This window comes from Panthera tigris, chromosome F2 (genome assembly GCF_018350195.1).
Source record: "Panthera tigris isolate Pti1 chromosome F2, P.tigris_Pti1_mat1.1, whole genome shotgun sequence".
In the NCBI taxonomy this organism is placed as follows: Eukaryota; Metazoa; Chordata; class Mammalia; order Carnivora; family Felidae; genus Panthera; species Panthera tigris.
In genome coordinates this window covers 27,753,798-27,779,211 of record NC_056676.1, presented here as the reverse complement: position 1 = coordinate 27,779,211, position 25,414 = coordinate 27,753,798, and the positions used below count along the sequence as shown (strand labels likewise).

The 25,414-nt window shown below is 32.5% G+C and overlaps 1 protein-coding gene across 2 annotated transcripts in view; it reads right to left on the bottom strand.

Annotated features, from left to right (window-relative positions):
• Nucleotides 1–3,038: 3,038 nt before the first annotated feature.
• Nucleotides 3,039–25,414, bottom strand: part of ZC2HC1A (zinc finger C2HC-type containing 1A) — a 48,087-nt gene continuing 25,711 nt past the window's right edge. The window contains exons 6-10 of one of the 2 annotated variants that reach the window (XM_042973660.1): nucleotides 22,133–22,232; nucleotides 21,398–21,491; nucleotides 12,430–12,546; nucleotides 8,437–8,544; nucleotides 3,039–3,870 (exon numbers count right to left, since the gene is read on the bottom strand). In XM_042973660.1, the coding sequence (XP_042829594.1) occupies nucleotides 3,705–3,870; nucleotides 8,437–8,544; nucleotides 12,430–12,546; nucleotides 21,398–21,491; nucleotides 22,133–22,232 (585 nt within the window). In that variant the 3' untranslated portion in view covers nucleotides 3,039–3,704. The remainder of the gene's footprint in view (nucleotides 3,871–8,436; nucleotides 8,545–12,429; nucleotides 12,547–21,397; nucleotides 21,492–22,132; nucleotides 22,233–25,414) is intronic. The other variant, XM_007073803.3, reaches the window with a different exon arrangement.

The following is a 25,414-nucleotide window of genomic DNA, read 5'->3' as shown; positions in this document are numbered from 1 at the left end:
TAATTACTACCACAATGGTGCCTAAAATGAGCTAGATTAAGGTTCTTAAAAATCAGCATATGGGGGCGCCTGGGTGGCTCAGTGGGTTGGGTGGCGGACTACAGCTCAGGTCATGATCTCACGGTCTGTGAGTTTGAGCCCCGCATGGGGCTTTGTGCTGATAGCTCAGAGCCTGGAGCCTGCTTCCGATTCTGTGTCTCCCTCTCTCTCTGCCCCTTCCCTGCTTGCTCTTGCTCTCTCAAAAATAATAAACATTAAAAAAAACCAGCTTAACGAATTATTAAAGTCACAACAAAATGAAGAATAAAAACTATCTTTTATAAATCTCCATAATGTCATGAGATAGATATAGAAATATCTATGTTGCGGAGAGGCCTTTAAAATAAAATTGGAAGCTGGTAATATTAAATTATCTAAAAGCACCCTCTAGTGGCAAAAAAAGCAATCCACGTATAAGCCAAGCAAACTTACATATAATGAGTATCCTGATAGTAGTAATTAACTAAAAAACTTCTGAATGAAAATAAGTGTGGCTATCATTAACTTGGTTTTAATGATTTTCTACTGCTCAATTCAGTAACAGTTGGAAAAATTATCTTAGTACTAAAAATATATCCACCACATAAAATACATATACCTACAATGCAAATATATTGCATTGAGTACAAATCAAACATGTTTAATTATATTAAAAAAATTTTTTATGTTTATTCATTTCCTGAGAGAGAGACAGAGTGCAAGCAGAGGAGGGACAGAGAGAGGGAGATAATCCAAAGCAGACTCCAGGCTCTGAACTGTCAGCACAGAGCCCAATGCAGGGCTTAAACTCACAAACCGCCAGATCATGCCTGAGCGGAAATGGGATGCTTAATCGACAGCCACCCAGGTGCCCCTATTTGATTATATTTTTACTAGAGACAGCTCCTGTTTAAAATTTTAAATATGATAGTCTAAAATTACTAAGTATTGATGACAAACCAATACTTTTTGCCATTAACTGTAACATTACCTAATTCGAAATATACACGCAACGTTTTCTATCAATCTTAAATTCACTAATGTTTTCAACTGCTATATTTTACTGGCCATGAAGAGACTTTACTATTCATTAGAAATCTTGTAATGAAACATTTAGAATACTTTGAAGTCAGAAAACACTGCAATTCAGTAAAGTAATAGCAATTTTTTTAAAAGCTGATGGCACAAAAAAATGGCCAATTAAAAGCTACTTTCTGTCATTTAAAAAAATTTGTATTTAGACTTTGAATATTTTCTTCATATTTCAGTGTGCTCTTATCTTTCTACCTATGTCTGGGTAAAAGCTAAGACATTAATAAAGACCGACTGGAATTTTTTTTTTTTTTTGCTTCATCTTTATTGAATAGGTTCAAAAATGAAGACAATATTTATAATAAAAAACTGTGAACAAGAGACAACAGCAACCATAATAATTTTACTTTTTCAAGCTAATGACTTTCAGAATAATATATAAGCAATTTTTACATTTTAAATTTAAGCTTATAATCATTTTTTATTCTACCACACTGGCAAATACTTGTGAAAATAAATAAAAATAAACTAAATGATCTAGGAAAATTTCTCATAAACTGAACTATTGCACAACAAATCAATGTGAGAATAATATATGTAAGTAATATAAAAATGCATTTAAACACATTGTCACAACATGTTTCATAATTCATAAGTATACTTCACCAACTTACTATTTATAATAATCTCTGGGTTCTAGAATTGGATGATTTTTTTTTTTTTACCAACTCATTTTCCATGTAGTACATTGTAACATTTACTTGCTACTGCAAAATTCTGTGAGAAACAAACACGTGCCACTTCTGTTTAAGTTCATTTTATCTACCCCTCCCCTTGGGCAAAAATTATGTGGTCTTAAAAAAAAAATAGTGCTCAGTTCCAGGTAAAACAAAGTTTAAAGTTCTTCCTATGATTTATAACAATTAAGACAGAATAACATATTATAGAAATGAAAATCTAATACGTACATTATTCTCCTAAATTAATTACAGCTTATTCTAATAAATGGACTTTTTTTTAAAGACTAATTTGACTGAATGAAGACAACCAGAAAAAAAAAAGTTAATAAAAAATAAGGAAAGAAACCATAAGGAAAATAGAATAACAATTCCCATTATCTCAAGTTTACATACCCTGCCCGAATGAAAAACAAAAACAGAAACAAAAAACAAAAACCCCAAAAACTAATGAATACAATTACAAAGTATAAGCATAAATAAATTTCAGAAAAATTGTAAGCCACAAATTTCTACATTAACCCTTACAGTTGATCACAGTCATAAACGAGAAGCTATAAACTGCCTATAAAAGATTTGCTTATAACTTTATAAGATCAAAGCTCTTTCCATTCAACAGAAATTACTAATAAATTACAGAATATGGCTGCATAGGCGATCAAAGAAATCTGCTAAATACTGTTACATTGAAAGTGACAATGATTAAAAGCTACATTTTAGCCAAAATTAAAGTATAATTAAATTTTTGTGAATGTTTAATTACATAAATCAGCTAATGCATTAAAGCAATGCATTGAATTTCAGTGGGGTTTTTACTGTGATGTGAATGGTGTTTTGGCATTAAACACTAAAAAGAAAATATAAGTAGGAAAATTAGATATTCTCTTGACCTACTCATAACTACATCTAACTATACTTCAAGGGAAATTAAAATTTAAAAATTGCTAATGATTAACTATCTAAATTATTTATTAGGTGAGGTGGTTTGTTTTAAAATCTATTAAAAATAATTTTTTCTAATTACACAGAAATAAATGTGTGGAATTTTGTAAGGAAATTTATGCATTTTATATTATTTTCAAACTTTGCAAATAAAAAAAGTAGTAAAATAAAACTCTTTAGACATGAGGTTATGAAAAAAATGAAATATGGAGATACAATTAGAAATAGAGTATACATTCAACTAACAAATAAGTAAAAAAAAAATCATTCAGTTATGACTGGAATAAGACACATTTGTATTTTTCAGTCTTGTGTCTCTAAAAAGGAAACTGCATAATTACATTTTAAAGAATGAGTAAAGACCTTTAAATTATAAAATTAATGATATACCGAGTAAAGGACAACCTAGACCCGTGGGGCTTTTTTCCTTTCTTTTCTAATATTTATAAAATTAATTGTTGGCAAGCTCTACAGAAATGATCTCACATAACTAGTTGTAACTAAAAATATTCTCTTCATTTCCAAAATTTCAAGCATCCCATCCTATGATACTATCTGAAAATAGGCACCAATAATAAATATGTTTGTTCTGATTTTTTGCTCAAGGTAATGATCATCCCTAAAGCTTGCAGGACTGAGCACTAGTGTTTGATTTTGTGGAGGTATGCTTCATGTGCTTTAACAACAATAACAGAAAAGTAACACCTAAGTTAATGATTCCACTTGAAATTATTTTGACAGATGAGTGAATATTTCCTTGAATGGCACAGTTTGGGGCATCAGGTATTTATTATACACAGTATATGTACACAAATATATACACACACACACATTACACAGCCAAAGATTATGCTTCAAAAATTGCTGAAAAAAGTATTTTGAATAATTTTAGCATAAATTCACTAGAGGAAGTGCTTAGCTGTCCAAGCAGCAACAGTCATAAAATTTTAGACTTAGCTTTTTTTTGGACTCTGTTCACAGAACCATTCTTCGAATGCCACATTCACAGCAGAACTTTGCCCATTCTACAGGGTATTTAGTCCCACACTCGTGGCAGAATTTTGGTAAGTGTCCTGTTGAATTTCCTTCCATGCCTTTAATGTTTCCGCCATTAAGTGAAGATACACAGTCTCCATCTGGCCTGAAGAAGTATAGGAAAAAAGTGGAAACACAAAGTTCTTGTCAGTAGTTTTCATAACCCTTAGAAAACACAACATAAAAATATTAAGTACAACTAAAACATTGTTTAACCTCATTTTTAATATTCTTCTAGTTTAGATTAAAAAAAAAAAAGAATCCCTTTTAGGTAATAATGAAATTCTAAATGTTTTCTTTGGCATTTTATTTGTCCCTGTTATGAGAATCTTTCAGGAACAAATGCCACCACACTTTGCATCTCCTCAATATACAACGTATTTACTACAATGGGAGCATGATGGAAATTTAGGGTGTCCCTTCTGCAAAACCATCTCTACAGAGAAAACTGGAACTCTGCCCTGAGGAAAGGTGGAGGTCTTTCCTCCAAATATACATCGTAATAAATATGTACATATAACATATATATAAAACTAAATACATAATTTCTCCCAATCTATTATGCTATTTTCACTGTATCCATAGTATCTTTTAAAATTCTCATCATTATCATTAGGTCCTTTGCTCTAATTTAGTTACACTAACACACTCAAATTCTTTCATCCTTTATCCCCTGTACTGCAACCCTCATGGCTCTGGAGTGCAGGCCCTGAGTGCAGGGATTTTTATCTGTTTTATTACTGCTCTAGGCTAGGATCAAGAGAAGTACTGGACATAAACTCGTCTCTCAGTAAATATTTTTTTAACGAGTAAGTGAATGAGTAATACATGACAAGGATAAAGAAAGCAAAATATTTGGTCTGTTTAAAATGCCAAAGAAAACTTCTCTCAAGATTGATCAACAAAAAAGGAACAAACAATATTCAGAATAAAAGAGGGATGTAACTACAGATATAACAGAGATTTAAAATTATAAGAACAATTCTATGCTAGCAATTTGAAACTCAGATGAAATGAAAAATTTCCTAGAAAAATGTACTTATGAAAACTGATTTCAAATAAACTAGCACTAAACAAACATAATCATTAAATTATGAATGAAATAGTAATTAACAGACTACCCCTCCTTATCACGTAGGTACACAAACACATAATGGACTCAGGACAGTTTTACACGGTAAATTCTACTAAACTTTTCCAAAAGGGGGAGGTGAAAAACAATATTCTGCAATTTCTTTTCAAAGGTTGTTTGAAACTCAAACTAATAAGATAATATAAAATTAAAATAAATTTTACCTGTTAACTTGGAAATACATGTAAATATCTTCAAGAATTTCAGCAAATGCAATTTACAAACATGTAATTCAGGACACTTTAGATTTATTTCAGAACATAGGACTGATTTAACATTAGGAAATATATTAACACAATTTATCACATAAACAGACTAAAGGATTTAAAAATATTAGTTATATGTACATATATGATATTCAATAACACTCACCACTTATTCTTGATTAAAAAAACACTTAGAAAATTAGGAATAAAAGGGAATGTCATTACATCAATAAAATGTATTTAACAGAATTCTGTATCAGTCTCCCTCTTTAATGGTGACATGTAAGAATTTTCTTAAAAACAGAAATGTCACAAGAATGTCAGCTATAATCATTTCTATTTTAACATAACCTATAATGTAGCCTAAGTTGAACTCCTTGTTTCTGTGGACACATCTGACACTGGGATAGCTTCCCAGCCTTCTTTAATGAAAACCTTTAAAAAGGTGGAATGCCAGCTGTGCTTCCAGGCCATAGAGCTTATACGCTGTCCACTGAAACCAGACATCCCTCAGGACAAACTGAAAGCTATGTCCATGGAGTGTTACATGAGAAACTCGTTCTCTTTGGGGGACAAAGAATTTCCAATTAAACTGATCCTACACACACTTATAAGATCTTGTTCTTTCACACCCAGGCTGTCACTTGGACGGTCAAAGACCAGCTCCAGGATGGGGGCAAGGATTTCCAGGAAAGAGACACACCTGACACTTCTTGCTATCATTCCCTATTTCCTGTCAGTAATCCCAATGCCAAATGTCATATATTACCATGTCACTACATCTAGCTGTGCCTCCGGATGAGCATTTCAAGAGTCCTGGCTTAGAGAAGAGCCATGAGGAGAGGGGAAGGCAAAGTTGAGTTTCTAAAGCACCACTTTGTACAAGTCCAACAAACCAACTCCTCTCTCCCACAATGACATTAAAACCCAAGCCTTTCAACAGGAAGATCAGTAAAGCCTCAAATGTAAGTGCAGTGTCAGGGTTAATTTACCCATTTGACCTCTAGTTTCCTTTGTTTATTTACCTGTGGAGGTTTCCTTTACTTTTCTGAGAGCTAAGCTATACATTCTAAAGGATATTTGTTCCATCTTGTGTAGTTATTTCTAGGTATTTTGGGTGGAAGAACCATCCAGAAAATGCAGTCTCTCAAACTTGCAGGAAAAGATATCTATGAGATTTCTTCATCTATTATGGTTGTAATTATTCCATCTGGGTAGGGTAGTAAGTCAAGTGAACAAGGTTCAGGGTTTCCTATCACATATCAACCATTTAAAAAGAAAGAAAAGAAAAACAAAACAAAAAAAAAGAACCCAAACTCATTTTTAATAGATTTTTACCCGATTGTTGACACTTCTTTTGTCTACCTCTTTAGAAAGATTAAATGATCTTTTTATTCAAGCGCATGTATTTATTAAGCTTTCTACTTTATAAGAGAATATTAATTCTATACTCAGAATGGCCCTATACTTACACAACAACATAGTACAACCACATGTCAGGAATCCAAGAAACATTAAGTTCACTTCTTTAATACTTAACATGCATCAAAACCTCAGCTGAGACAAACAATGTTTATTAAAGAATGTAGCTGGAAAGGTAGTAATTCACCTATTCATCTATTGCTCTCATTCCATGTTATGCCTAAACATCACTCTTAAAACTTTAAAAATCCAAACCAAAGAATTCAAACTCTCTGGGAGGGATGTGGACCTGTTCATTTTCAGAAAGTTTCACAGGTGCTTTGTTCTGAAGGGTAACAACCAAGATTGACAGCTAGGATTTAGATACTTGAAAATCTAACCCTGCATTAAATCTAAATAATGGATAACTGTGTATGTTATATACTTATAACAAAAGCGGACAACATATATACCTATACATCACAAATATATATCACAACAATTTTTGGTGAATTCATGTTATAGGCCTGCATTGAGGGCATCTTAAAACACCCTATGAAATTCATTACCGTATTTACAGTGGAGATGTTAATTAAGAAGTTATCCATTGGATGGGGAGGATAAATTAGAGGCAGGTGGTCAAAAGGTATAAACTTCTAGTTGTAAGATAAATAGGTACTAGGGATATAATGTACAACATGATGACTACAGCAAACAGTGTGACAGATAGGAACGTTTCTAAGCGAGTAAATCCTAAAAGTTCTCAACACAAGGTGAAATCTTTTTTTTTTTTTTTTTTTTTGCTTTTTTCCTTCTATCTGTGTTAAGAAGATGGATGTTAACCAAACATATGGTAATTGTTTCAGAATATATGTAAAACAAAACCATCATGCTGTCTGCCTTAAACTTATCCAGTGATGTATGGCAGTTACTTCTCAATAAAGCTGGAAAAAAAAGTTATCCATTAAATTACTCAGTTCCTCTTTCATAAGAATTCACAGGCAGATTTCTGAGGCCTTGAGACTAGTGCTTTCAAAGAGAAATAATTTTTGTTTTTTAAATATAACATCAATCATGTAACTACTCTTCTCTTCTCCTGTACTCTGGCTGCTACAAAGTTTGGACCCAATTTATGGCCAAGGGCTAGGCTGTGGACTAACTTCATTCCTTTTTTTGCTTTATCTTTTAATTCTCATTTTTCCTTTTCCTATTCTTTCATTTTTATACAATACTGTATCTCAACGTGTATCTCTGTATATTGCCTTAAAGCTTTCTGGAATAGTTGGAATACACACACACACACACACACACACTTTTATATAATATTGTATCTCAACATGTATCTCTGTATATTGCCTTAAAGCTTTCTGGAATAGTTGTGATTGATACACACAGACACACACACACACACACACACACACACACACACACACATATATATATACTAGCTGTAACTGGAAGGATTTCATTATATGCTTAAACACGGAGTGAATGTCAAAGTTGTACAAATATTGTGACAGATAAGAAAGGGAAGTACATGGATATTCACAACCTCAGTAGGGGAATTTAAATGTATTAAAATGCTGCTGAAAATTACAATACCAGTGGTATAAAGGGTCTATGACTCAATTTGTTGAGGTAAAAAGAACTACGTTGCACTTAAAATTAAGATATAAAATACCAATGAATCCAGTGAAACTGAACAGGTTACTTTGAGCATTTACAACATTAATAACTACAAGGTATAGGAAACTATTATTTATGCCTAAATTATTTCTTTAGTGTACAGCTTAAAAACCAAACTAAATCATTAACAGTAAAGGAAAATTAGATTTTCTATTAACAGTCTGATACATATTTTTGTATATGGTCCTTAAAAAACTACATATATTCATTTTTATTTTAGTTCTTACAATCTCAGAGCTAAACATACCTGGCTATGTAGCTCTCAGTATATGTTTTTCTTTTGTTTGTAAGCACACCTGAAGCAGGATTTCGTGCCAAACTAGGTGGTGTGGAATTTCGAGGTTTGATGTTAGTTCTAAGAGAGAAAGAGATGACATAATGAAAACATAAAAAATAGTAAGCATTTATTTCTCATATTGCTTATTTGCATGATTAGAAAAATAATTTGAAGCTGTAGAGAGGTGAATTCAAAAGATTAAAATACAAGTAATTATTTTAAATCTGAAAACAATATTTAAAGCTAAGAATAATCCAAAGCACTTTGCATTTACTAACAGTATCCTGATGGCATATATAATCAACTATATATATATATATATGTTACGTGAAATTTAAAGTTAATAATTCTGAAAGGCTTCAGGATTTTAAAAGCTTAAATCTATAGTTCCTTTAAAATAGAGATATTTGTTAAATGCCTGTGAATACCTGTTATTACACATTATGAGTTGTGGTTAAAAAAACAATAAGAAAGAGGGCGCCTGGGTGGCTTAGTCGGTTAAGCATCTGACTTCGGCTCAGGTCATGATCTCACGGTTTGTGAGTTCAAGCTCCACATCAGGCTCTGTGCTGACAGCTCAGAGCCTGGAGCCTGCTTCAGATTCTGTGTCTCTCTCGCTCTCTGCCCCTCCCCTACTCATGCTCTGTCTCTGTCTCAAAAATAAATAAACATTAAAAAAAACCCCAAGAAATATTAGCCAGTATTAGCCAAATATTAGCCAAGAAATATTTAATAATTTTCAATAAATGAAAGCCTACTCTTGGAAATAGCAACTAAAATAAATGGGTTAATATAATTTCCCCCTTTTAAGATTTAATCTAGTCAACTACACAGCCTGGACTATCTGGTATCAGTAGACGAGTTCTGGTTGGATCATCACTGAATTCCCTTTATGAAATTTCAGGAATCAAAGAAAGCTTAGACGGTTGAATAACAATACAGTGGTAAAAGTACAAGATTTGGGATTCAGATGAACCCGGATTCAAACCCAAATTGCTACTGACTAATGTGGCAGTAGCAGGCAACGTGAGTCTAAGTTCCCCATTTCTAAAATTAACTATCATCAGTTTTCTTATAGAAGTTATGATATGCCAGCTGCAATTTATATAAACATTCAGAATAGTTGACGATGATGATAATACTATTTTATTACTACTATGGCTATTGTTACTACTACTACTAGTTAACATTTACAAAATGGTGCTTACCACATTTGGTATAGTTATATTTCTAATTGCCTTCATATATAAGCTTACTTAATCCTCATAATAATCCAATGAAGTAAACAGTATTAATAACTCTACTTTAGAAATGAGGCAACTAAGGCAAAGAGTGGTTAAGTAACTTCACCAAGGTGACACATTCAAATGTGTTGCCAAACAGATGTTAAAGAGCTAGTTCCTTCTCCCTCTTTAGAGATTTAGTCAACTCTTTTCAGAGATATCCAATGTTGTGTCACATGAACAAGCAGAATACATTTAAAAATTCCTTTAGATGGTAAGTTCTTAAACAATGGCTGAAATTCTTCCTCCTTAGCGAGCAAAGTTGGAGACAGTCTCTGAAATAGCTACCTCCAAAAATAGACATAGGTAATAACAACATCTACTGTTTTTCAAATGCCAAATATGATGCCAGGTACTATACATACTTTACTTTGTTTAATCTTCACAGAAATCTCAGAAGATATTATTATTTCCATCTTAAAGTTGAATAAACTCATACTCAGAGAAATTAAGTAAGCTGCAAAGCTATAACATGGCCACAGTATTTGAACTTGAATTTAGATGCGTTGTTACATTTCTTATATCAATATGCAATGCTGTCATTCAAAAAGAGGCTGCTTTCAGTAGTTAAGTTATTTCTAAACTTTGGGACGCCTGGGTGGTTCAGTCAGTTAAGTGTCTATCTCTCGGTTTCAGCTCAGGTCATCATCTCGCAGTTCGTGAGTTGGAGCCCCGCATCAACTCTGCGCTGCCAGTGTGGAGGCTGCTTGGGATTCTCTCTCTCTCCTTCTCTCTCTGCCCCTACCCTGCTCTTGCTCACTCTCTCTCAAAATAAGTAAACTATAAAAAAAATAAATAATTTCTAAACTTTGACAAGAATCACCTTGGTGTATGAATGGGTTACCCTGGACCCTTCAAATGGCGACTGACAGTCTAGCGATGAGGTATATATACTCTTATATAGCCATTCCCTCCAGGGATGTTGCAGAACTGCTACAGTACCTTTTCGGGAATTCAATCTCTAAAAACTAATTGCCAAACAATGGCAATTCCTCCAGTGAGAGTCAGAAGAGAAATAGGAAGGACACTTTTTTTTTTTTTTTGGCTCTAAAACAAAGTCTTGCTAGAAATCCTATCACCTTCTTATATTATGTACATGAGATGCACAGATAATACAAACACACCTATAGATATACACATATAACCTCACCATATCAATGAAGTTATTCAAATAATTAGAAAATTATTTTAAAATTAGAGAAAAATTAGATTATCAACAAGAATCATCATTATGAAATATCAATCATGTGCTTTTAGTAACATCTTCTAAGAGGTGGAATCTGAGTATCAAGAACCATTCTAAGGAGATTGGGAAAAACAGTCTTGATCAGTACTTAAAACATGCTGCCCCAGTCCCACATGGTCAGCACACTTTTGCTCCTGGCCAGAGTTTGAAAAGTGCTACCCTTATTTTGTATCTGTAATCTGCTTGACCTAGGTCACACAATAATAAAGAAAGTTTAATTTTGGAATTATACTTACTCTACCTTGCCGCCAGTCACTGTTTCACACTTCAGAGCAAATAGAGAGCAACAGGAGTACTAAGAAAATGGCTCAGGGCACAAATTCTTCCTTCTAGGATTGATCACTAACTACTTAAAAAGAACACATGGGGGGCGCCTGGGTGGCTCAGTCGGTTAAGCGTCGGACTTCGGCCCAGGTCACGATCTCACTGTGAGTTTGAGCCTCACATCGGGCTCTGTGCCGACAGCTCAGAGCCTGGAGCCTGCTTCAGATTCTGTGTCTCCCTCTCTCTCTGTCCCTCCCCTGCTCATGCACTCTCGCTCTCTCTCTCAAAAATAAATAAACATTAAAAAAAATTTTTTAAAAAAGAACACATGGTTGCTGCTAATATCTCAAAGACTTCTCCCATCTTTATTTTACTTTATTTTACATTTAGTTAAATTTATTCTTACTTTTCATACATGGTAAGAGAATGCTGTAGCAGGCATCAGTTTAAAAGTTAAGTGAATTCTGATGAATAATACACATTTCAACTTTAATAAGTAATTTATCAGATTCTAATTTCATCATTTTAAAATGAGAGGGCTAGACTTGGGAGTTGGAGCCCAAACTAGAAAACCCTGAAGACTTATGTGGAAGAGTTCCAAGATGACTGCCATCGGCACTTGCCACTCTTCTCCGCTTTCTAGGCCAGTATAGAGAGGGGAGTGTACCTGGCAGTGTCTTATCCTTTCCCAGTTTCATATGTTATTTGTAACCATGTAACCAAAAGGATGAGAATTCCTGGACCAAATGTTTTCTAAAATCTTTTTTCTGCCTTTTTATAATAATTCATTATCTAACTAAAAAATAATACAGGAATATTACATATTATGTAGGGCATAATATCCCCTATTCTCTTCTTTTTAAAAATATTGCTCCTAAAAGAAAGTTTCATAAAAATAACAATTATTGAAGGTGGCTATTTCAATCCTCTAAAAATTAAAATTTAATGTAAACAAACGTATGCTAAAACCAGCTTTATGTAGAACAACAGAAATGCTCATCTAACATCAGTGTTTTAAATCCTAGAAGATTATTTAGCACTTCTAGGCTTACAAATGATTAAAGAAAGATTTTTAAGTATAGGAATGTATAAGTTTATAATATTCAATTACATAAAGCCTTTAAGGACATATCTGAAAAAGATTAACCAAACTGAGTTACAAATACTTACTTGTAAATGGGTAATAACTCATGTCTTTTGATGGCACTGTCTGATTTTGTATCACTGTCATACAACCTTTGCACATGTCTTCCAGTTCGAAGTGGAGGGCCTAACTTGTCCATCTTACTATTAAAATATATAAAGGTGTACCCATAAGGAGATTGCTACTGTTTGTTTCTTTATATTAAGAAAATATTTTTAACATTATTCTTATTCATCAGAAATCTACCCACCAAGCTCTAAATTATCAGACTGCCAGGGTAAGGACTATCAAAAAGAATCCTCAGTTCATACAAAGTCTACTATTAGATAGGAAATTCTGACGAGGCAGACCACCCTGCCAATTTTGAGGAACATCCAAAAAATGCCACATTTTTATACAGCAGGGCAATGGAATCAATAAAGCAAGTTAAGAAGGACAATGGCCATTTCAAATAAAACTTGTAGAGCTAGAAAAGTTATTATTCTGGTAAATAAGACTGATTCGATGTTTGTTCTTATGGAGTTCACAAATAATCTAATTTCCACGTTTCCTGATTTCATAGTAAGTTGTTTTTTCTTCTTTATTATTTTATAATTTCCTCTGCATTTAAAAATTCCAAATATAAAGGAATCAAATAAATTATATATATCTTTACCCCTGACTTTCTAACAAAGAATGATTATTTCTAAAATTTATACAGAGAAAGGTAAAGCATAATATAGTGGGGAAAAAAATGGATGGCAATTCTGAAATATCACATGTAGAAATGTTAAGTGGCCATGTCATCTGAAGTTTCCTATTTTTTTTTTTAACCAAAAGTATAAAGGAGCTCCATCTGGAGGAAAATATGGAAGACTGCAGGTTTGTTGAAATGTCATTGTTTTACATCAACCAAATAATTAAATCCTACATACTATCACCAACCAATATCCATTCATGGTAGGGAGCAGGAAAAATTAAAATAGGAAAGTGACTACTGAATAACACATCACTGCTCATTAACTTAAAAAGGATACTCTTTAAGAGATGCTTGTTTACTCCACTTAATCTTCCATTTACTCACTGAATCTACAAATCCTGAGCACCTACTATGTATCAGGCACTATGCTACATTCTGGGGATATCCTGGTAAATGAAACAAAATTGATCTTGTTTGTACAGAATTTAGTGTCTAAAAAGAATCCGTTCATTGCTCTTGATTATAAGGGTCTCTATAGAGGGACACATTTTATACATTTTAATGTTTTTTCAGTATCCTATACATAGCAGATATTTCGCTGTCAAAGTTGGTATTAATGCTTTGCAGGTGGTGGTGCTTATATTAGGTGTTTACATCACAATATTTAAAACACTCTAAAGTTTTTTAAAAAATGCCTTCAATAAGATGTGGGGTACACACACACACACACACACACACACACACACACACACACACGTGCACATAGGAATATTACCTAGCCACAAAAAGGATAAGCCTGCACCATTTGAGACAACACAGATGGACCTAGAGTGCATTATGCTAAATGAAGTCAGTCACACTAAGAAAGACAAATACCATATGATTTTACTCATATGTGGAATCTAAAAATCAAATGAATAAACACACAAAGAGCAGAATCAAATCTATAAATACAGAGAAGAACTGATGGTTGCCAGGGGGGTTGGAGGTGGGAAAAAGGGCAAATGGGTGAAGGGGAGTGGGAGATACAGGCTTCCAGTTATGGAATGAATAAGTCACAAGAATAAAAGGCACAGCTTCAGGAATATAGTCAATATTGTGTTGAATGGTGACAGATGGTAGCTACATCTGTGGTGAGCACAGCCTAACATATAGAGAAGGTGAATCACTATGTTGTACACCTGAAACTAATGTGACACTATGTGTCAACTATACTCAAAAAACTTCTTAAAAAATACCTTAATTAAATATATATATTTTACATAATTTCTAAAATGTTTGAGATTAAAATTAGGTTTCATCTGTAAAAGATTATTAATTTTACTATTTAGTAAATGTCAGTAAAAACTTAGTAAAAATCAGATTTTTCTTTGAATTGCTTAACAAGTATCAAAACTTTAGTGTTACAAATAGTGGTTATTTTACAAAAGATATCTGTGTCTTCGGAATAAAGAATGAAAGATCTTATTTTCTTTCTCAGAAATTACTGAAATTAAGATTTAGAAAATTTTAAACTACATTTTTAAAACAAATTTTTCTAATAGGTTAAGAACTATTCAAATCTGACATATGACACAACAAAGTTCAATTTGATAAAGGAGATGTATAAAATCTAATAAAATCTAAAGGTAATTATCTAATGTATTATAAATTTTTCATATATGAGAATTAACCAGTATTTTCAGATTTTGAAAATCTAATTGAATGTCAGTTTCCAATAAGGATTTGTTTCATGGCCCATATACCTGTGTCATAAATTTTAACTCAGTTGACCTATCTACTTATGTATATGTTTATGTATATACATATACACACACAGACACAATTCAAGTATTACTTCAGCTGAATGTCAGTAAATGCAATTTTTTTTAAGTTTATTTATTTATTTTGGGAGAGAGAGAGAGAGAGAGAGAGAAAGAAAGAGAACACAGGGGAGAGGCAGAGAGAGAGGGAGGGAGAAAATCCCAAGCACACTCTGCACTGTCAGTGCAAAGCCTGACACGGGGCTTGATCCTATGAACTGTCAGATCATGACCGGAGGCAAAATCAAGAGTTGGACACTTATCCAACTGAGCCACCCAGGTGCCCCAGCAAATGTTATTCCTAAACTCAGTTCACTTAAACTTATGCTCTTGTATAACTTGCTATTGTTATGCTATGTTATCAAGGTATAAGCAAACAAAAACAAAATTTATAAATCCCCATAATGTAATCAAGATTATATATATACCACACATAAAAAATTTATATATAATGTACTTACTTTATAAACTATAGTATTTTTATAAATTTATTTATATGTAAATTTTATATATTAAATATATTTTTATATATAAAATCTCGATTACATATATTTTTTGGCCATGCAATAATAATCAACACTGGGGGGCACCTGGGTCGCTCAGTTGGTTAAGCATCTGACTCTTGAGTTTGGTTCAGGTCATGATCTCATGGTTCATGAGTTAAGGCCAGTGCCGGGCTCTGTGCTGACAACATCGAGCCTGCTTGGGATTCTCTCTCTCCCTCTCTCTAAATATAAATAAACCTTTAAAAAAAATCGACATTGAGGCTATTATGTAAATTTAAAAATTATTAGTTTATGAAAGAAGACCTTTCAAATAGTTAAATCTTTCCCTAAACTAACCCAGATCATAAGATATAACAGATGATTTCTCGTGTACCATCTGCGTATTTATTTTACTGAGCATGAACACTTCTCTACTCACATTTCTTTTTATATCAAATCCCTTCATTCTGTTTTTCAACCTCCAACAGCACTAAAGATAAGTCAAAGCAGCAACAAGATGAAGGGATATTTGGAAATAAATTAAAATCTTTGCAAAAGTAGTAACATGTTTTCAAAAGGAATTTAAAGGGTTCACCCCAGCAGATTGCTCTTTGGTTGAAGTTTCTTCTCTTTATCTTTCTTGGTTGTGCAAATCATCAGCAAATGACTTAATGAAGCAAATAAAATGAGTTTAGGAACCTGGAAGCCTGTGTCTATTTAATGTTTTGTTCTGACCTCAGGGGCATTAGATGTTCAAAGCTATGAAAACAATTCACCTTTATTGATGTTAACACTGAATTTATACACCCGGGGTTACTTTGAGAATAAATCTGGGGAAAGTAAAACAAATTATCTATTAGGTATTTTTAGATTATTCACAAAGTTTGAGCAATATAATTTCAATCTGATACTAATCCATTATGGAACTATCAGTATCAATGTTTTTAGAGTGCTTCTATGCTATTTTTCTTTTAAAGGTTCCAACTGGTGATGTCAATTATATACCCAAGGGCTAAAAGAAATTAAGGCAGAAATAAACTAATCCATTCAGCAGTAGAAATAGTCTTGCTACTGCTAAGGAAAGCAGAAGATGATATTTTGAAGTCAACTAAGCACACACACATAGCATACATCTAGTGCAGACTAAGCAACCTGATACACATAACATACGGTTTCAATCCCACATGAAATTCAAGGATATGCCCTTAAATTGGCACTTAGATTTCATCACAGTCAACATGAAAGTATATTTTCAATTTCTCACTGTTCTTTCAATACAAGCACACAAATGTGCTAGGTTAGTAAAAGTTAAAAAATCTTTTGGTTCCATGGACCTCTAATCAATGGTCAAAGTTTCCAGATATTCCACATGACCGAAAAAAAAAAAAAAAGTTCTAACTTTGGGAATAAAGAATCCTTAAAATCCATACTTTCAAATTATAAGTGTCTAATCCCTATGATAATTTACTTATTCTAAAATACAGAATGGCAAACTTTTCCTATGAAGGGCCAACCAGTAAGTATTCTAGGCCTTAGGGGCTATGCTATCTTTGTCACAAATACTATCTGCACTACTGTAGCATGAAAGTAGCCACAGACAATACAATACATAATACATGGTATGGCCATGTTCCAACAAAACAGTTGTGGGCAAGATTTGGCTCTCAGGCCATAGTTCAAGAAGACTACCTGATCTAAAATATAAAAACTCCATATATGAGAGGATGCCAGTATTTTAAGATTTTGAAAATGTAAATGAAAAGCAGATCTCAGTGATGATTTTTAAAGTTTTACCATATATGAAAGGGTTATGATGGGTATCACTACATTACTTATAATATTACTTTTTGCCAAGCTAATAATACATTTCTATAGATACTAAACTGTAATTTTGACCAGGACTTTTTAATTTAAAATTACTATCTGTAGTTGCATACAACTGCCACAATTATAAGGAGTGTACCTAAAAAGGAATAATACTTTTGCAATTTTTCATAATATTCATAGCTGAGTATGAATTCCCATCTTAAGAAATATTTGGCAATGATACCAACCTACTGAAATAGGTTTTAATTTGAAATAAATATTAACCTTGAGAAGGTCCTTGTTTACTGTTGATACCATGAGAGCAAATTACTCAGGAAATATGTAAAACACTCAGTCTTTTAACACTATAGCAAGCAGAGTAGGTATAATAAAAAGGTGACTTCTTAAAGAATATTGGGAAAAAAATTACCGGTTTGTATTTTGTGTCTGTGTAAACTCCCAACGTTATGATGTTCTGAGGCACTCCGAGTTTTTAAGTGTGTTATACTTCTATTTTTGACCCTAAACTCATCAAATCCTATACATAGGGCAAAGTTAGTTTCCCTAAACCAATAGCCTCAATCACTGTTGTCCATATAAGAAGCCAAACTCTGCAATTCTGGCTTTTTAAGGCATTTCTAGATCAGTAATAAATGACAATGAAATTCATAAAAATTTACAGTGTTCCACACAAAATCAATTCACACATATCAAAAGTTTGGCTTATGAGAAAGGCCTATTTCCACTTCTACAAAAATGTACTTAAAATTTAGATATCGGTTTCTTACTTTTATCAATATAATTAAAGTAAAGGAAAACAAATTCAATTTATTAAAAAATGCTCCTTAAATGCATTCCATTGCTCTAGTTTCACTACATGTATAACAGCCTATCTCCAAAGTAAATGTCTGTTTTTCATAGTAACTGAAAAGAAGTTAAGTCTTTGATATTTGGTATTTTACCTATTGAAAATTATCGGCTAAAATATCCACTTAAGCTGGTAATTAGCCACTATGAAAACACAAACCTCAAGGCATGACTGTACATTCTGTGACACAATTCAAATGTGGCAGTATTTATTTAAAAGCTTTGCATTTCATCATACTTCTAAAATTCCCTGGGATTAAAGATAATTATCTTTTACAATAAAGGAACATTTTTCCATTGAGAATAGTTTTTGCTTTAAAAAAAATCTGATAAAATCAGCTGACCCACAGATTATCTAGAAGTTAATTACCAAATATATGAGAATTTTTCCAAGATAAAATTTTTCTGTAGTATGAGTCCAATATCCACTAAATATTACACATCACTGTTATACATGATTAAAGCTGGTAGCAATCAAGATTATATACACAAGGCATTATTTAAACAATCCCAAGCTACGGAAATGATTGTTTCATTAACCTCAGAAGGTGCTCAATTTCTTGAACATCGTAGCTAACCAAATGTCTTAATTCTACCTTTACTCAATCCTGAATCATCTTTGTCAATGGAAATAATGATTGCCATACAAACTTCAAGTAATATCCTACCACTATCAGGACCATGGTTCTATGCTGTGCCAATAGGTTAACAAATAAGGGATTTAATTTATTATTTCATTTTTTGTTTCATTCATTCACCAAAAATTTATTATGTGTCTCTATGCCAGGCATTAAACTACATTTTATAGTTACATTTGTAAGCAAGACAGACAGACACATGAGCTTTGGCCAGAGAGCTTACGATCTAGCAAAGGAAAAGTATAAATCAACATAATCAATAAATAACAATACACTCAATAATTCAAAAAAAAAATGAACACTGACACTAAACAGGTAGCAATGAATGGTTCTACTTAATATAGTAATATAGTACTGTTCCAGTTAATATGGTAACATACTGGCCACAAGCAAACACCAAAGCTCTCTGGCAGTAGTTGGAAACATTCTTCTAACATGTAAGGACTATATATAAAATGGACAATTGACATTTACACAGTTATGTTTGACAGTTTAATACCATGTGAGACAACCAGAAATTTTAAATCTTCATGGCATTGTAAACAGTGCATAATTTATAAAATTACTGTGCTCAAAGTCTTTGCTAATTGTTAGCAAAAACAAATTTTCTCCTCAGGATTATATAAATGTTGATGAGAGTTTCTTAGATCAGTTGAGTGAGACAGAGGAGATATGCACAAAGTTATATGGCTATTCAGTGGCAAAGTAGGATCTAGAAGCCTAACTTTCTAATCCAAAGTCAGTGCCCCTTTTCATTACACCTGCCAGTTTAACATGCCCTATTAAGAATACAGGGTAGGGTGTCAGGACAACTTAATATTGCCAACAGATAAAATTACTAGTAGGAGAGGAAAGGCACTAAAAAAATATGAGCTTTTAATTCATGAACAACTGTAAATGAAACTATAACACAACATGGAAGGCAGTTCTGTGATATGGTAAAAAAAAGCTTTGTAAAAGTTAAAATGCATATATTACTGTCTACACTTTAATTAAAAATTATCTGAGTCAACTCAATAGAGAAACTAAAAAAAATATCATAAAATTGTTTTTTACAACCAAACTTCCTACTTTTTAACCACCTGTTCTACTGATAACTTGTCTCTTTCTTAAGGATAGCCTGTGTCTTCTTTATGGAAGCACAATAAAAAGAAAAAAAACATGTAACTAATCAGATCTTGTTAGCTGACTTTTTCTTTTTCTATAATGATACTTACATTAACTTAATTTAGATTTTGTGCTTTCTATGTAGTCCAAATTAGGGAGTTGGAGGGAGACAGTTACTCTTACTTTATAGATAACTCTCTATATATTTCCTACATTAAAAACAAAAATGAACCCATATCTGAAAATATGTGTGTTATATTTTCTAAATCAACTTTATTAGTATCTGTATAGACATAAGCTCTCATTCTTATTTTTTTTGAAATTTTTTAATGTTTATTTATTTTTGAGAGAGAGAGAGGGAAACAGAATGTGAGCGAGGCAGGCAGGGGTAGAGAGAAAGACACAGAATCTGAAGCAGGGTCCAGGCTCTGAGCTGTCAGCACAGAGCTCAACGTGGGGATTGAACTCATGAACCGTGAGATCATGACCTGAGCCAAAGTCGGAGAATTCACAAACTGAGCCACCCAGCTGCCCCATAAGCTCTCATTCTAATGATCACGTGGTAACCCTTAATTTTCTGATTTATCAAAATGAGAGAGAAAAAGAGTTTCTACTGAGATAGGAGGATGTTTAAAATCTGTGGTGTTACAAACAAAATTTTCCCACATTAACATAAAATAATTGTGGAAAGCTTAATTATACTACTTTCTTAAAACCCATGTATATAAGACTGTAGAAAGATAAAAAGTATTTAACAAGTCTACTAAATAGAAAATAATCATCCACTGTTAATATTTCAGCATATTTTGTCTACATGCATTTTTATAGCTTCTATCACAGTATACATGGAGTTTATATCCTACATTCCTCTCCTATAATAATAGAATCATCTCCTTAAAATTTATATACAGTTTATGGTGGTATAATATCCCTGTGTAGATTTTCATAATTTTCTATTCAAACAAAAGCTAGAAACTTAGGTGGTTTGATTTTATTTTTTTACGTTGTAATAAAACCATATGAAAAGAAACTAATGTTTACAGCCAAAGAGACTCCAATTGGTATCCTGCTTCCAACTCTTAATAGCTGTGTGGCTTCAAGCAAATTACTTTGCTTCTCCGATCCCCTCATCCTATGATGGTGGGGTGGTTTTAATAAAAATATGTGAAAAATGTCTAGCACAGTGCCTGATACATAATTTTTAATAAAAAATGGTTATTATAAAAATCTTCTGTATTTCAAATGATTTCCTTAGACTTAGATTCCCAGAAGTAAAATTATTCAACTGAATATATGAATGTGTTTTGGGCTCTTGATACATGCTACTAGATTTTTTTGCAAAATGGTAATCCTAATTTAGACACTGAACAGTAGTGTATGTGCCCCTGAACAGCAATATATTAAAAGACAAATGAAATTTAGAAAGAAAATCAAGGTTAATAAAAAGGCCAATTATCTAAACATAAAACTTTGGCATCACTTACATACATACATACATACATACACACACACGTACACATATACATACACATATGTATACATGTATATATATATATATCCACATACACACACACACATATCACTAATCAATTAAATTCAAACTGACTTACCCTACATGAGGAGCTGCTATCCCTTTATGGGAGGGAGATAAGGTCTGAAGTTTGCTTCCCAAAGAGCTGCTAACTGCTTTACCTGAAGGCACACCTTATAATAAAAAAGGTATTAGTTTTAACAACAGAGTGAAAGAGAAAAATCACATAAAACAGAGAATCTGACAAGGAAAACGATGCTTTAGTCACAATGAATCTTTGTGGCAATAAATCAAAACAAGTTATCAACTAAGAAAATGTTTTTTTTTTAATGAAATTTCCAGAGAACAACATATAACATCCTTCGTTTAAAATTTCCATATTCCTTTATTACAACTTATGTATAAATAAAGGTACACTTCAGTTAATCAATATCTTCTTCAAACCATTAAACATGTCTATTAGGACAACTGTCAAGTTTAGAGGAGTACATATAGAAATGAGTGGAAAATACTGTGGTTAAAAAATCAAGAAAAGAACTTGGTTGATCAGACAGGTTGACTCTGACAGGTTATGTTATCAGTAAAAATATCAAGGACAGACATTTAAGGTGGGGAAAAAAAGTACTATAAAATATCCTAAGTAGAAGTTATTGAAAATTACTTTATTTTTACCCACAAAGAATTACTTATCCTCCACATCTCTTCCAAATTATAAATCTATTTTAATAATCCAAAACAGAACACTCTCTTAATTTCCATCTCTACCCCCCCCCCAAAAAAAAAAAAAGTCAAATTATTTTATGGAGCTCATTACCTACAACAGTTTTGCTAGTGCCACTTGGTTGTGGTAATCGTGAAGATCCTGATGGTGCAGTTCCAGGAGAATTTGACTTTTTAAGTGCAGGCGGCTTATACTAAAATAATGAAAAAATATTTTATCAACATCACTTTTTGATTATGGATTGTAAACTAGCATTTCAAAAGCTCCCATACCCTGAAATGAGCAATTTTTTATTAGGTACTGAATTACTCAAATTGAGAGAGTACAGATTAAAATACATCATCTCAGAGAGAGGTTTCCCAAAATACATTTGCTCTCAAAACTAGCATACTAAAAGTTTGGCTCAGATATTGCACTGCTAAAATAAACTAAGAACAGCTTTACTCAGTTCACAGGGGAAAAAAAGGTCAAATGGAAAAAATTTCTTCAATGTTAAGATTTTAAATGCCAAACAAATATTAATAGAAAAAGAAACACCCAATGATGCTCACTTAGTAGTGCAGATTTAAAAGTCAAAATTTTTACATATTCCTGAGCATGGTTTTATATTTCACATACATAATCCAGCCATATTTTCTACTGATAATAATTCATAAGATTACAAATAAGTTTGGATAAGTTTTAACAATAGCTGCCTTATGGATTTCCTGAATGCAAAGAGAAAGAGCTAATTTTGGCTTCACTATCCTCACCAGATGTTAGATGAATAGAATACAGGTTGAGAAAAGATAGAGTATTTATTTTTTCTCCACTCTCTAGAGAGATATCATTAATTTTAGGCCGTGGAGCCTGCTTTGGGTTCTGTGTCTCCCTCTCTCTCTCTGCCCCTTCCCTGCTCGCTCTCTCTCTCTCTCTCTCTCAGAAAATGAATAAAACATTAAAAAAAATTTAAAAATAAAATAAAATTAAAATAAAAATAAAGTATCTTATTGATCACCTGCTCCAATATAATGAAATGAACTTTCCCACAGTAACACTCCAACATAATCACAGAACAGGAATTAAGACTCATGCCATTCAGTTCTAGCCCTTCAACTATAAAGTGCTTACTATACTTGAGATTTAGCCCAACACATATTTAGACTGCTTAGGACTTCATGTGAAAACTGGTTTTAAACCTAATTTTCAAAAATCAAATCATATTTTATAACCAATAATCAGTATAAAAGTTAAGAAGCACTACTACTAAAAATTGCTAGCTAAACATAAATTTTAAAGTCAAACATTACACCCATCAAAATTTAGTATGTGACCTTTTAATGAAAATAAATCTTGATAAAAGGGTCTCTCTCCCCCCTCCCCACACACACACATTCCATGCACATCTGGCACTACTATGCAAGAGATTAAACTTTTTTAAGCACTTGACACCTAGAAAACCTTCAATAACTTTCAAATGAACAAATGACTAGGATCCTTTGGAGATAAGCCATATAAAGATACGGTTTCTCTCAAAACCCAAGAGGTGTTTCCAGTATTTAAAAGGGCATCTGATTAGTATTGGTCTCTCCCACTAAAATACCAATGAAGGCATTAGGAAAGATTTTAAAGCTAACAACAATATGGAAAACAAGCCCTAACAAAGACCTGTTAACATATGAGGCATGTCTCCTAAAAATAGGCTCAGTAAAACTGGATTAAGAAACAGGACTGGTGAGCCACTCATATTCTGTGAGCTACCAAAAAAAATAACAAAACAATTAGCATAGACAAAGGGAACTGGTACAGCATATTACATACAGAGAAGTCAAATCTTTAGGCTGGGCACGGGTGGGAAGAGCTCTGGTACTATTACATACTGAGGAGTAAATATTTTTATGCACATATTAGAAATCAACTTAATGGTGTACAACTAGAAAATAAATTTATTTCAAAAGGTGCTCTGTTTTTCCCCTCTCTATATTAGGCCTCCTATTTTACCCAATTTTTTTGTCAAGGTTTCCTGAGATATCCAGAGCATAGACTAATCTCATCTATCTCCTATAATATTTCCTTTTACTTTTGACCAGAACTAGTCAGGTTTGTTTCTTTACTGAATCCTCATACCACTCTGAATGCACGTTTAAACCATATTCGCCTGCCTCTCAGTAACTTGCTGTTCCCCTGACCTAGATAATCTGACTCCTTCCTTACTGAGCTGTATTCCCTTTATTCTACGGCTAGCTGAAATTCTACTGGTATAATAAAGGTTTTCGGGATGCCTCTGGCTATCAGCCATTTTATACAAATCCATTTCAGTCATCAGAAAAACAAAACAAAAAAAAACCCAACATCACATTATTTTTATAGTTATATTTAATACATATTTTTCTCATTCATTAAATATGCATTTGTTAGTTTATTATTTCATGTGTTTTTATATGATCACAAATCTAATAAATTTCCTTAGTGAAATATTTATGTTTACAAAGACTTTTTCTTGAAATTGGACAGAGCTTAAAGAACATAGAGGGCATTCATTTTTAATAACATAGTAGAAGGCACTATTTGGATTGACCTTTCAACTAAAAAGTAAAAATGCTCAGGAAAGTATAAAAAAAAACACTTTATAAGCACAGAATGACAGAAAGAAAAAAATAAAGTGGTAGGCCAACACCATTTGAGATTATAACAAGTCTGGCCATCACATGGATTTGCTGTATAAATCTGCATTACTAGGTGGTCAGGCAAACTAAAGCCAAATACTCTTAGATACCTGGAAGAAACAAATAAAAAGTCTCTTCACATGAATAATTCTCATGAATAATTTAAGGGCAATAAGCACCAAATGATCAATAATTATGTACATAATGATATAAGAAATCATAAATGAAAAAAGCAAGAACATATCCATAAAAATCAAATGATATCACAATTATATACATAATAGAAAACAATTATGTTTACTACACTTAAATAAAAGACAACTCTGAAATACAGAGAGGGAATTGGAAATAATCAAAATACATAGGAAATTAGAAAAATAATCAAATACAAATCAAACAATCAAATTAAAAATATAATAACAGATTACAAACTCAATGGTGGGGGCATAAAACATATGTTTAACTCTCCTATAGATAATAGTTTTTTAAAAAGTATATTAAAAAAATAAGATGCTAAGAAACTGGAAACCATCCAAAAGTAATTCTAGAAAACTGGTAACTGTGTATTCTAGGTTTAACTGCAGGAAAGGGAAAGGAACAGGGAAGGGAAAGGGGGCGGCAATGAAAGAAAAGGGAAAAGGAAAGAGAAAAGCATGACCCATATTTATTTGGCAAAAACAGTCAACAAAAATGGACCTAAATGGGCACAGGTGTATTAGATTTAGAAGTT